The 14209-nt window shown below is 40.3% G+C and overlaps 1 protein-coding gene across 3 annotated transcripts in view; it reads left to right on the plus strand.

Moving 5' to 3' along the window:
* The window catches only part of LOC135462704 (endothelin-converting enzyme 1-like), a 47289-nt gene that overhangs the window by 18626 nt on the left and 14454 nt on the right, over positions 1-14209 (plus strand). For all 3 annotated transcript variants that reach the window (XM_064739928.1, XM_064739929.1, XM_064739927.1), the window contains exons 4-11: positions 436-630; positions 4235-4363; positions 4883-5059; positions 7094-7270; positions 7769-7858; positions 11410-11534; positions 12292-12520; positions 13997-14173. In XM_064739928.1, the coding sequence (XP_064595998.1) occupies positions 436-630; positions 4235-4363; positions 4883-5059; positions 7094-7270; positions 7769-7858; positions 11410-11534; positions 12292-12520; positions 13997-14173 (1299 nt within the window). The remainder of the gene's footprint in view (positions 1-435; positions 631-4234; positions 4364-4882; positions 5060-7093; positions 7271-7768; positions 7859-11409; positions 11535-12291; positions 12521-13996; positions 14174-14209) is intronic.

Raw genomic sequence — 14209 nt, forward strand, 5'->3', positions numbered from 1 at the left:
AACATGATGGTCTGGCTTCAGGATTACATAATTCCAGATTTGATTTATTTATTTAAACCAAAAACCACATTAGAAAAACAAAATGGATGTGGCAGTACAGGTCTATTCTCGCCCCTCCCTGAAATAACTAATGTTGTATTATTTTCTTGTCTTTGCCTCTAACATTTGAACATCTCTGCTCTTTAAGACTTGATCATTTTTCGCTGTGTTATTCAGTTTTAATTTGTAACTTTTGAACATTTTATATTTGATAAACTTGAACTTTTTTTTGTTTTATGACTTTAAAGTTTTCTGTTTCATAATGTTCAGCATTTTTAAAGTTTCGTAGCTGTTGAACACTTTTCTGTGTAATAACCTTGGAATATTTTTCTGTTTCATAACCTTTAACATTCTTGTGTTTTTTGTGGCCTTGAACATTTTGTGGTATATCTCCAGCCATGTGTCAGTCCCTCCTGTGTGGAGTCAGCCGGATATATTGTGTCCAAGATGGACTTCTCTACAGATCCCTGCAAGGATTTTTACACCTACGCCTGTGGGGGGTGGGAGAAGAAGGCGGAGCCTCCACCAAATAAACCCAAGTGGAGCACGTTCTCAGCGACATACAAGAAAAACTCAGTTGTGTTGAAAAATGTGAGTTGAGTTTCCCTCCCCATAAATAAACATGACAAACCTGACTGCTGTCCTCGATAAAAGTGAAAAATTCAAGGCAGCATTAAACACCAATCCCAAAAAATAAATACGAAATGTGAAATTTAATTCATGTTAATCATCAAGTTGTGGAGAGCTCAGTTGGAAAAATTCCCCATTTAAAAGGGTCAAATGTGACTCTCTTTAAAGGCTATACTATGCTAAATTCTCACAACAGCTGAGATATCGCAGCCCAAATTAAATAAAATGTGCGCATTTAGTTTTATTCAATAGGACGTGAGTGAAGGTTATAACCCAAGGACACATCTCTTTCCGCTTGCATCAAGCAACGTGACATGATGTTTCCACTTGCATCAAGCAAACCCTGTCTTTGACTATTAACCACATGTGCTTGGGATACGAGTAACGTGACATGATGTTTCCACTTGCATCAAGCAAACCCTGTCTTTGACTCTTAACCACATGTGGTTGGGGCACGAGTAACGTGACATCATGTTTCCACTTGCTTCAAGCAAACCCTGTCTTTGACTCTTAACCACATGTGCTTAGGGCACGAGTAACGTGACATCATGTTTCCGCTTGCATCAAGCAAACCCTGTCTTTGACTCTTAACCACATGTGCTTGGGGTACGAGTAACGTGACATGATGTTTCTGCTTGCATCAAGCAAACCCTGTCTTTGACTCTTAACCACATGTGCTTGGGGTACGAGTAACGTGACATGATGTTTCCACTTGCATCAAGCAAACCCTGTCTTTGACTCTTAACCACATGTGCTTGGGGTACGAGTAACGTGACATGATGTTTCCACTTGCATCAAGCAAACCCTGTCTTTGACTCTTAACCACATGTGCTTGGGGTACGAGTAACGTGACATGATGTTTCCACTTGCATCAAGCAAACCCTGTCTTTGACTCTTAACCACATGTGCTTGGGGTACGAGTAACGTGACATGATGTTTCCACTTGCATCAAGCAAACCCTGTCTTTGACTCTTAACCACATGTGCTTGGGGTACGAGTAACGTGACATGATGTTTCCACTTGCATCAAGCAAACCCTGTCTTGACTTTTAACCACATGTGCTTGGGGTACGAGTAACGTGACATGATGTTTCCACTTGCATCAATCAAACCCCCTCTGGACTTTTAACCACATGTTAACATGACATGTTAACATGACATGACATGATGTTTCCACTTGCTTGAAGACAACAAGGGGAGGTAACTGACTCAAAAAATCAGGCTTTCTCAATACATTGACTCAAGTGAGTTTATGGTCGAAAGAAAACCCCTGACACATGCCAGATAAAGCGAAACATTCAATTGTTCACTCAAAGTCAGATACTTGACAGGAGACATCTGGAGGTCTCAACTTTATGTAGATGATGTCTAGAATAACAGCACAATTTTTTCAACATCGGTGATGTGTCTGTTTAATACATACTTAATGATATATTGAGTATAATTGCTAATAAAAATTTTTGTGTGGATAAAATGCTACCAATACCATTTATCTTGCCCAAACCAATAAAAGTAGATTTTGATCTATGGAAATTTGGTGGCATACGTTAAAGAGTGGAATAGATGTACATGTATATACTGCAAATTATTATACTTGGCACCTCTTGATTACCTTTTATAGCAATGCAAGACCAAGCTAATTCTCTTTGATCAGCTGTCAGAATTGTTTGTCTTGTCATCATGGTACACACCTGACGAAATGTGCAAAGAGAGGAATATCGTAAATTCAGCGGATTAAACTGACGGCCAAATGAAACTTTACAAGGAGTTTGAATCAATTTATTTTGCCAAAGCAAAAAAAACAGGATGATTGAAGTTTAAAATAGTGAAAAGACCAATGACTTTAGATATTGAAAGTCTTGAATAAGAACGAGTGAAGCAGCCCTCAAATCATTTTATAAGTGAAGAAACAGATCAGGGGTTGAACAATAGCCATTCCATCTTGGTTAACAATGGGCAGAGTATACAAAAGTTTGATCATTTTTAAAATCAGTCAATATCAAAACCAATCAATATCGCGTGTGGCCACCCCTTGCTTCAGTGCATGCAAAAACTCTCCGACGCATAGAAAACGTCAGTCGTTTGATGAGATGACATGGGATTCGTTGGCATTCGTCTTGGAGAGTGAATGCCAGTTCTTCTCGGTTAGCTGCAAGGTGTGGCCAAGATCTTACTGGACGACTCATGATATCCCAAAGTGTTCTATAAGGGACACATCTGGGGAACGTGCAAGCCACGGCAAGACGTCTGCCGACTGATCCGGTGACCTAAGGCATTGATTGACGATGACATCAGTGTCAGGAAGCGTTTCCTCAGGTGTAAGGTGCGCAGGTAACTGTCTTCTGTGGGCGTAGTTACCCTAGGCCTGCCTGTCCTTGGCCTGTCTGATGTCTGCCCTGTCTGTCTGTAACCTTACATCAAGTTTGACACAGTTACACGAGAGGAGCCGAAGGTCGTTGCAGTGTGGGCATGGGTGGCTCCCATGGATACCATACCCAGGGCCCGCTCGCGTTGTTCTGGAGTCAATGGAGGCATTACTTTGGTGGTTTTTAGTCAGTGTGCAAGTCCAGCACACTGTGTGTAACCTTTTTATACACTTATTACATGTGTAGTTGCGGCCATCCATGGGTCGTGTGATTTTTCATCTTTCTTCGTTGCCTCAAAACAAATTCGTGTGGGTGTATATGACGCTTGTCGCACATGGGAGTATGCTTCGTACAATGTTTTCCTACAACAATTTGGTATTAATTTGCTGAAAAGGCTGGTTAAATTTTACTCATGAAGTCGTAAAGTTTCTTTTGGCCGTCAGTTTGTCTTCGTGTTAATACCTTAAGGAGCAGTATAAGTAGAACTGTACACATTGAACTCGTCTTCTCCAGGCTAATTGTAAGGTGAGCTGTTGAGTTGCTGTCACTTTGAGTCTGTTGAGTTTTGTCCACTCATGAACATGACAGCTGTCACTTTGAGTCTGTTGAGTTTTGTCCACGCATGAACATGACAGCTGTCACTTTGAGTCTGTTGAGTTTTGTCCACTCATGAACATGACAGCTGTACTGTGAGTCTGTTGAGTTTTTTTTCACTCACGAACACGACAGCTGTCACTTTGAGTCTGTTAAGTTTTGTCCACGCATGAACATGACAGCTGTCACTTTCAGTCTGTAGAGTTTTGTCCACTCATGAACCTGACAGCTGTCATATAAACAAACTTTTCTTGAGTACTTCGTAAAACACCTCTGAAGTATGAACATTTTGTGAGGAATTTTTACATTTAATGATGACATTTAATGAAAATTGTTACCATTTGCTTCTGTGTGTTACTTTTGTTTCAGTGGCAATCATAGTCAGCTGTTTTATGTTTGTGGAAGACCAGGTGTATTAAATTCCATCAATATGGCATACACAGAAAGTCGATGGTTTATCACAGACACTCCAGTTTCCTCCTCTCATAGAAATAAACATCAGAACGACCATATATAAAGTGAAAAATTCTTGAGTACTGTGTTGATGAATCAATCAATCAATCAGTCAGTAAATCATTCCTGTTTGTTTTATCTTTGACTGGACAGCTTTTAGAGAAAGACGATGGAATGTATTTGGGGAAAACCTCAACGGCTGTGAAAAAATCCCAGGAATACTTCAAGCTGTGCATGAACAACACTGCTGTGGAGGAAAGGGGAATTACTCCAGCTCTGAAGGTGAGTGAAAATTGTACCAAAGTCGTGCAGATATGGTATGTGACCTAAATATTTACCCGTGACCTTTTGAAAGATGTTTCTCCTGCTGGAAAAAATTTCTCAGCACCAAAATTTATTTGCCTCTAAAAATGAAAGTTTATGGGCAAAAGTTTAGGATAATGGCTCATTATATTGAATTGAAACGTCGTACATGGCTTAACCATAACAAACTACCCGAGACTGGGCCATACCAAAGACTGTGAAAATGGTACTTGTTGCTGCCCTGCTTGACACTCAGCACTGAGAGGCTAGAGCAAGGGAACTAGAGCAAGATAATTTCATTTTGGGGCCCCTCAGATAAAATTTGCATAGCAGCTTGAATCATACTTGAATCAGAAACACGCTGGCATTCTCTTCAACCTCACATGTAAATGGGAAAATCTGGCAGCGCCTTTTGCATATTTAGCATGTGATATAATTTCTTTGAATGTGTTTGTTATTTCATAATCATATTTGATATTATTCTATTCTTTTGTTTAGTTGATCAAAGAACTAGGGTCGTGGACAGTGACATCAGACCAGGTTTCTGGTCAGTGGGACAAGAGTAATTGGAAACCGATGGATACCCTGGTGAAAGTACATAAGTACAATGAAGCGGCCCTGTTTGGTATGGGGGTTGGGACAGACGATAAGAACAACACAGCAAACATCATCACAGTAAGCTACTCATTTTCTGTTTTCGTATCTGCTTCAGAAGGTCATCTTGTGCTTCAGAAGGTCTTCTCTGCTTCAGAAGGTCATCTCTGCTTTAGAAGGTCATCTCTGCTTCAGAAGGTCTTCTCTGCTTCAGAAGGTCATCTCTGCTTCAGAAGGTCATCTCTGCTTCAGAAGGTCATCTCCTAAAAGTGGGTAGACGTGAAGAAATTGGATGGTTTATTCTGTGCTCTGGTTTCCTCCACCTACAACTGTGACCAGGTGGCAAATAGTATGATAAATTCTTGACTACGGCTTTGAACACCAGTAATTTTTTAGTATGGCACAACGCCCCAATCAAATAAATAAGTAATCAAATAAGATCAAATCCAGTGAGGAAAAAGCAGATTGACATGAATTGAAATCTTACCTTTTTGGTAGTTTTGCGTCTTAAAATTGATTTCCCTTCCAAATGTATACATTGACTCTTCTCTTTACTTTTTGTTTGAAACACCTTAGTGCTGTCATGTTATAACAACTTAGACGTACATGTAAAACAGTGTTTGAAATATTGCTAGCCTACCTACAGCAGCAGTTAAAGTTTTCAAGCGTCAAGTAAAAAGTAATTTGACTTCCCACTCGGGAAGTACAGAAACAACTGAATGTACATCCATGGCTACTGCCTACAGAGGTTTTTGGTCTGGCGAACCTTGTTAGGGATGTCTATAAAGGCAATTATCTTAAAAGTAGAAGTATCAAAGAACACCAGTATCAACAAACGTCACTATAAAAATGGCCAACATTAATAGCGACTGGCTATGAAGTTACCTCCCTTGATTACTCTTGCAGCTGTGCAGTGTGTAGGAAAGTGACAAGTTCTGATAGACCGCTAGGTGTCGTTATGACCAGATGAATGGCAGGGAGCAACAGTGGAGGTTTTTTTTTTAAAACATCAAGCGTTGAAGTTGACCCAGAACACGTCGATCACCATGCTTGTAGAAGGCTAGTTGACATTTTGTAGTAATGGTCCAAAGCCAGATATGATTCCTGTGCACTCGGTGATGATGAAACTTGCTCTACACAATACCGTCAGAGACAGAGACTGATACATGTGACTTTCCTATTTATTCATTATGCAACTTTCTGTTGTAACCAGACTCCCATCTCATTCCCATTATAGAGGCTACACCATAACAGTGATAAATTGGTGATTTTTTTTTTGCTGAATTGCTCTCTACTTCCTCCGTCTGCTTCCTCCGTTTTTTCATTTGGTTATTCAAGAATGACTCAAATCATGTGCAGGTCATTTAGTGCCTAGTGATACGTTTTTAAAACATTGTTATGTAAACCAGCAGTCGGTAAATATGTTACGAGAGCGAGTGTACACTAGAAATAAATCTGAAGAAACAACAATAACAGGTTCACTGGTGATGTATGTGATGTTTATTCACTCAGTATGTTACTGTCAGTGTCTTACGTTCAGTGTCTTGCGCTCAGTGTTACACTCAGTGTGTTATGCTCACTGTGTTACACTCAGTATGTTACACTCAGTATGTTACTCTCAATAAGTTACAGTCAGTATTTTACTCAGTATGTTACACTCAGTATGTTACTCTCAGTATGTTACTGTCAGTATGTTACACTCAGCATGTTACTCTCAGTATGTTACTGTCAGTATGTTACACTCAGCGTGTTACACTCAGTATGTTACACTCAGTATAACCATTAATACTTCTACAGAGCTACATGCATATTTAGCTCATGTGAACAAGTGGAGATAATGCATGATTGAGACAGGTCGGTTTCTGTTGGATTTGGATTATCTCCAAATTCGTCTGTACACAGTTGAAAATGGATGACTGGCTGTGCTTTATAATAATGGAAGTCATGGGCCATGGCTGTCTGTGACATGTTCAAGAGCCAGCTCACTGTGACTGTCAGACCTTTGACCTTTGACCTTTGACCAATGAGGTAATTTTTTTGCATATATCTCCCTGCATCAGCTTACTTTCGTTATAGATGAGCACAGGGTATAAACTCTCTGGATTTCTGTTTCAGTTTAGCCAGGGTGGCCTGACCCTCAGCTCCAGGGAGGGCTACCTGACCGGTGACCATGAGAACCTCCACAAGGCCTTCCTCAGGTTCTCCACACAGTACGCCAAACTCCTGGGCGGCGACAACGACACAGAGGCAAAGATGGAGCAAGTTTATCAGTTTGAAAAACAGCTAGCTGAGGTAGGTGTTGTGACTTACGTTTGGCATACACCAGAGTTTTAGGCATACAGTAAGTAAACTGATCGTAGAAAGGTGGTTCCAGTCGCTGATGACCATATAACTTTGAGATAGTTCTGAGGACGTGTTACAAGCCCAGTTGAGTTGCCGTACACATCTGTACGTCACATGTGGGGACATTTGTCAGTAACTTGCCAAAGGTTGCTAGTTCTGACTACCATAGTATAAGTGAAAGATTCTTGAGTATGGCATTATAAACAACAGTGAAGTAAGGCATGATGAAGAGGAAGTATTGGTGTTGGGTCGGTGTCAGGTTAGACATTCTGGTGTGGCTAGAGTATATAATATCTACACGACTTTCTAAAGGTCTTACCCTAGGTATTCTGGTGTCTTCTACGTGTAGTTAAAAAGCAGTCAAATAAACAAACAGTAAATCATAAACTAACAGCTCTCTGCATTGGTTTTAAAATTTTGATATTTTGGCTTGTTTTTGTGTTGCAGATTTTCGTTAAGGAAGAAGATATGCTGACCCCCTCACAAACCTATCACAAGATGACCATTGCACAATTTCAGACACTCATTGGAAATTCAGTATGTATCAAACGTAGGGCAGCACAGTATGTGCAAGTACAAGTAATGTTGCCGTAAAGCTATCAAAAGCTTACATATGACCAATAGTTTTTATCCTAGGCTTTCGCAAGAAGCAAGTGATATTAATTTTGGTCTTTTATCCATTTTTATGTCATGCGCTGGTTTCAGTGCAATAACTGAATATTGAAATATTGAATTTCGGAAAAATTTGATGTGCAAGATATGCCCGTCTGATATCAAACTTGAAAAGCAACATGATCCGTGCATAAGGTTTGCTGATTTAATTAATTTTGTGATTCTCATGGATGGTGTGCATATTTGGCAAGGGATATGAATTCTCTTAACTAGCTTTTAAAGCTGAAGTTTTAAATGGTTTTCATTTTCTTATTGTGCATTCATTTCTGTTCCTTTCCTCAGTAGCATCCCTGAGGCTACAACCCTGCTTGTTATCTAATCTGTTTTCACGTACTGCCACACAAGGATCCCAGTCCTCCTGTATTTCCTGTATTATCCTACATTATATAGGATCCTGAAAATGTCCTATATTTCAGAACTATTCCTACCTGTTCTATAATTTTGCCTTCGTATGGTGCAAAAGAAAATTATTGCTGTTTTAGGGGCTGAAAGGCAATGTTGATGATGGTTATCTGAATATCCTTTGCAATCTTTGTCATTCTCCTTTTGTGTTTCACCTCGTGGTCGTTAAATTATTTGTTTGTCGTTCTCCAGTCTCTAAAAAGACAGCAAAGGTTCATAGACGTTGCCTGGATGAGCAGCTATTCCGTCTGTTGATTGAATAAAAGACCCAGTTACCCGTAGTAATTATTCATTTAGGGTTGTTTTTTGAAAGATATGTTCAGAAGTTTACATTAACTCATTTTGAACATCTCCAAAAGTTCTGTGAAGCAGCCTGTGCATGTTATGAGTTACCTCCCTTGTACACAAATCTTCACAACCAGCTGCGTTAATCAGGGTGAAGAAGGCAATTTTTGGAGGCACGAGGGCATATTAAGGCATAAGTGACACAGAGTAAACTTCTCTGCCAATCCCCATGAATAAATTTGACCTACTTCTATGGCTCTAGATCGTTCTGTTTCTGACATCAGTGTAGAGCGAGTGACTATGAGCACACATGGTCTGGCTGGTTTCCTCCCCTGGCTGGTTTCCTCGCCTGACATCAGGTGGCCCTAATATCTAACCAATTCAGGGGTGCACACAATTTCATGGTTTCATTGGCAGGTTTCGTTGTCAAGTCTTAAGTTTAATAAATGGCTTACAACAGAAAATAAAAACCTTCTTTACCAGATATTATTAGGAACGTGGTTACTCAGTGATAGGATATGGAAATATATGGTGTCCGTAATCCTCATAGTAATAAGAACATTTATCCTGCATCAGACAAAATACCCGCTTTTCATTGGACAGCAATAAGGCGTGATTGTCTTGAATCAAGTAACAAGCCACTGTGATTGATACATAAGTGTATTTTATCTCTCTAAATGTGTAGCCTGTCTATTTAAAAATTATTATAGTTAATATTTCGTTCAGATCATTCACTATTCATGGGTCTCTTCATTTTCTCATGAACCGATTTACACTGTAAATTGTATGTGACTTTACCCTCCACTCAAGGTTTGATGACGCTGCCTTCAAACAAATTTCAGCAGGATGTTGATCACCTGCAAAGGCAGATCTGACATGTCAAGAACGGCTTCACAAAAACTTCACCCCATTTATGTCGACTGAATTAGTACCTAATTATGTTGATGACACTTGTTTGCCCTTGTCCTGAGTGTGACCTTTGTTTGTGAAGTCCAACAACAACAACACAAATGCACGTCCTTTCCCCCCGGGGAAAGGGGATTCCCCTCCAGATTAAAGAATGTGCCATACCAAGCATGTCAGCTTCACGCACTCATTTGATGATATTAAAAGATCCTGCCAGAAAGCTTCAGAAATGCATTATATCACGCATTGACCTGCCGTATTTGTACTTCTACGAAGAGATCAGAATGATTTGAACATTTCCGCATTTTGTAGGTTCTGCTCAATATATACAGTAAATATATGTGTTTTCACGTCTGGGGTCTGGATCTCTGAAGAACGAAAACCTTGTTTCCATAAAACATAAGCGCGCAATATTGAGTGATGTCATGTGATGCATCCATGCCGGACTTCTCTGACCTGTGACACACAGCTAATGCCTAATGTTGCACATGGAACTAAAAATGACCGAGCTCGTAGTTCTGACATTTCTAACCGAATCACTTCATATGAAAGTTATCGTGTTGGCTATCTTCTACAGAATTACCTGAGATATCCACAAAAGCTGTCCCACATGGGAATGTATTGTACTGTCTTGTTGGTTTACCTTATGTAAGTGACCTAGTTGTTTATAGCTGGACAGCTGATGACATTTCTTGGAAACATTTTGTCGAACGTTCTCTCTTGTATGTTAAATGGGATGACAACACAGCATTTTGAGTACTTCTAGACCAGTGATGCCTAATAATTTGCAATTAACATCACTGCATTTTTTTTACCCAGTTCTGCTTAAGCCATGGTGCTAGGAGGCATGCAAATTGCTACTATTCATGCATTTACATGAATGGTTAGAGTATAACCCTGGCTGAGGTAAATTGACAAGAGGCCGTATTTCATCGGTTACGTCTGACTATTTGCCAGCCATCACACTGTTGTGGCTGCTCTGGTTTTACTCTCTATGCTATACGTCTTTAATTCTATTCGTAAAACGAGTCTGACCATCAAGTATAGATGGTATGAGATCATTTGGAGATTGACCAGAAATTGTTCTCATAACAAAAGACTTCAGCTGATGTTCAGCTCCGCTTCATTTCTGTTCTTAATATTTGCCTTGAAATGGTTAGAGTGTCCACCTTGAAGTCCGGTGATCCAGGATCAGGGTCATATCAAGGACTTTAAAAATGGTACTAGTTGTCGCCTCGCTTGGCACTCAACACTGATGATTCCTTGTCGCCATAACCCCAAGCATACATTCATGTACATATATAATTGCCTTGGTGTGAATGAAAGGGGTGGTGCCAGTGTCTGTAAGAGGACCATTATAATTAATGTGTTTTGGTATTTTGCTTTCTTTTTCTATAAGCGTTATAAATGCTCCGAATATTTTCCAAAAATTTTCTATATACTGCATTTTTTGGGGGTGTTAAATTTCTTACATGTTTGCATTCAAAGTTGGCTGGGATCCCTGTGTAAATCTAATTACATGCAAAATCATTGGTCTTCTTTTTACCTGCACTGTATTCATAGCACAGCAAGCACAGCAATTGACTGAGTTTGTTACCCTCTGAAAATAAAGATATTATTATTATTATTATATCTTTGTGAATGACTTATTTTGTTGGCACATAGTTCAGACAGCTGCTTTGTGTTGCTAAGTTGAACTACATGTACATGGATAAAATCCACAGTTTGATTGTAGATGTATCCATATGTACATGTACTTCCTAAATCCTTAACAAATTCAATTAGTGTCATTATGGTGTGAACAGAATGTCTTCTCCTTTCAGATACCACTCCAGGAGTATCTCACCGCTATGTTTGGTGAAAACATCCCAGAGACGGAGAATGTAATAGTCACGACTCCAGACTACTTCAAGAAACTTGACCCACTGTTGCAGAAAACTAAACCAGAGTGAGTAGACTCAAAATGTGACCAGAGTGAGTAGGCTTAAAATGTGACCAGAGTGAGTAGGTTTAAAATGTGACGAGTGAGTAGATTCAAAATGTGACCAGAGTGAGTGGGCTCAAAATGTGACAGCAGTGAGTAGGCTCACAATGTGACCAGGGTGAGTAGACTCAAAATGTGACCGGAATGAATAGACTCAAAATGTGACCAGAGTGAGTAGGATTAAAATGTGAACATAGAACACAAAAATTTTATGATGACACATGATGACACTGGCTGATGCGTTAGTACTAGGAGCCTGTGACCATGATGACACTGGCTGAATGCATTAGTACTAGGAGCCTGTGACCATGATGACACTAGCTGAGCATTTGCTCAAACAGTCGTAGGATTGCAGTGGCCACCAATAGTACATGGATAGCCAATCTTGGGTGGCTGTTTGCATATCAAAAACCACTGCAGCCAGTTGGTACACAAACTCCTCACAGTGGACATTTGCTTGGCCATTCACAAAGTTGCTATTGCCAACCTTAGTCATGGATTTCCGTGTGAAAGAGAACTGCCACGAATGACTTTTATTCACAAAATCTTCTACCACCTCAACAATTTACAAGTCTGTTACTTATAAAGCCACTGCTCCACAATCTTTATGCCATATTTGTGGTGGTGAAATATTTTTGGCCCCTCTTTGTGGATTTTATATATTTTTAATGATGACGTCATTTCTGTGAAGACTTAACCATTTCTGATGGTGTGCTTACAGAGTGTTGGTTGACTATTTGGTGTGGAGCCTGATGCAGGCCGTGCCAGGGTACCTTCCAAGTGACTTCTCCAAGGCGGCTCTGGAATTGGACCGTGTAGAATCAGGTGTCACAGAGCTCGGACCAAAGTGGTGGCGATGCGTCTCTAAGGCTGACTCAGCCTTCGGGTTTGCTACAGGTGGCCTGTATGTGGAAGATCCAAGCCGGTTTCACCCAGATACGAAGAAAAAGGTAAGTGTGTACGCAACAAAACTTGCACCACTGTCTTACATAGCCACAAAGGAAGGAACAGCTGCTGCACAGATCTGCACACTTTCTGTACTTTTCTAAACTGTACTGCTCGCTTCACAACTGTTGAGAGACATCACTGCTCTGCTACATGTGTGTTTTGTAGTTTGCTTTTGTAGCAGCAGGTGTTATTTTCTAGTTGTGTCAGGCATGATGTCACTAAGTTCTTTGAAGAAAAGACTTCAGACAGCTGTTACTTTTTGTGTCACTTGAAAAGATGTTAAACTGTAGTATCAGACATGTCAACAGGATGTAAGGGAATGTTGCTTTTCTATTGGTCTTCTATTTCTTCTAGTCCCTTGACATTTTAACATTTGACAATACTTGACAACATTTTAGTCATATACAAAAGAAAAACCGGAAGACTTGATAATATTCTTAGCTCAAAAGAGCAGCCAGTACTAAAGTTCTGAGCTCTGGAATACCAACCAATAGAGTGAGTGAGTACTTGGGGTTCAACATCGTACTTAACAATTTTTCAGTCATATGACGACCAAGGAATCCTTAGTGTGCATGCAATGTGCCTCCTTGTTGCAGGACGGATTTGCAACGCTCTTTTATCTAGTGCTGCTTCACTGAGACGCCTTACCAAAGGCAAGCAAGCCATCCCGTCTGAGCCATTATACTGATACGGGTCAACCAGTCATTGCACTATCCCCTTCATGCTGAACGCCAAGAGACAAAGTCACAACTTTCTCTTCTAAGGTCTAAGGTGTGACACGACCCAGGATTGACCCTGGATCTACTGCCTCTGAAGCTAATGATCTACCAACTGTGCCATCTGAGCCAGTTTTCCTGCTGGTATGCAATGGTTGCAGTGGTTCTAATACGACTACTGAGCATCATGCAGTGTGAGACTTTCCCGAGACCATCTTTCTCAGAAAAGTGTTGTTGCGAAACCAGGGGAAGTCACTCTGTTGTCATGACTATTATTAATACCAGTACATATATATATATGCCATATGTATAAATGACCGGTTGACCCGGTGTCGGTTATAAGGTGACTGGACAGCCTGTCATGTGGCGGTATGCCCTGCCCCGAGAAGACACATGGTGTGAACTCGCATTCCTTGTCATCATATGACGAAGTATGTTAAGCATGACATAAAACTCCAGGCATGTAAATATATAATGAACAGGTAGAAATTGTGACAATAAATGCTCAGGTACGGGGGAAGGTCTGCCAGCAAAATGCAGATGGTAGTGGGTTACCCCGGGCTGTGCCCGGTTTCCTCCCACCGTAATGCTGGCCGCCGTCGTATAAGTGAAATATTCTTGAGTACGGTGTAAAACACCGATCAAATAAATAAATAACTAATTGCTCAGTAACCCGTTACAGTGTTGAAAAAAAAAATCTAATTGTATTTCTACATAATGGCGGTGATCACTTGACAGTATCCTCAACCAATCCTGTTTCAGATTGAGGACATTCTGGGTGAGATCCAAGACACTTTCATAGAGGAACTGCCCACCGTTGATTGGATGTCCCCAGAAGTCAAGGAAATCGCAATAGAGAAAGCTCGAGCAGTGAAAAAGAAAGTGGCGTACCCAGACTGGGTAAAACGCCCGTCCAAGCTTGACAAGTATTATGAAAAGGTACTTGTACTGCTGCATGTGTATAAAACTGACTTT

This window comes from Liolophura sinensis, chromosome 2 (assembly GCF_032854445.1).
Source record: "Liolophura sinensis isolate JHLJ2023 chromosome 2, CUHK_Ljap_v2, whole genome shotgun sequence".
NCBI lineage: Eukaryota > Metazoa > Mollusca > Polyplacophora > Chitonida > Chitonidae > Liolophura > Liolophura sinensis.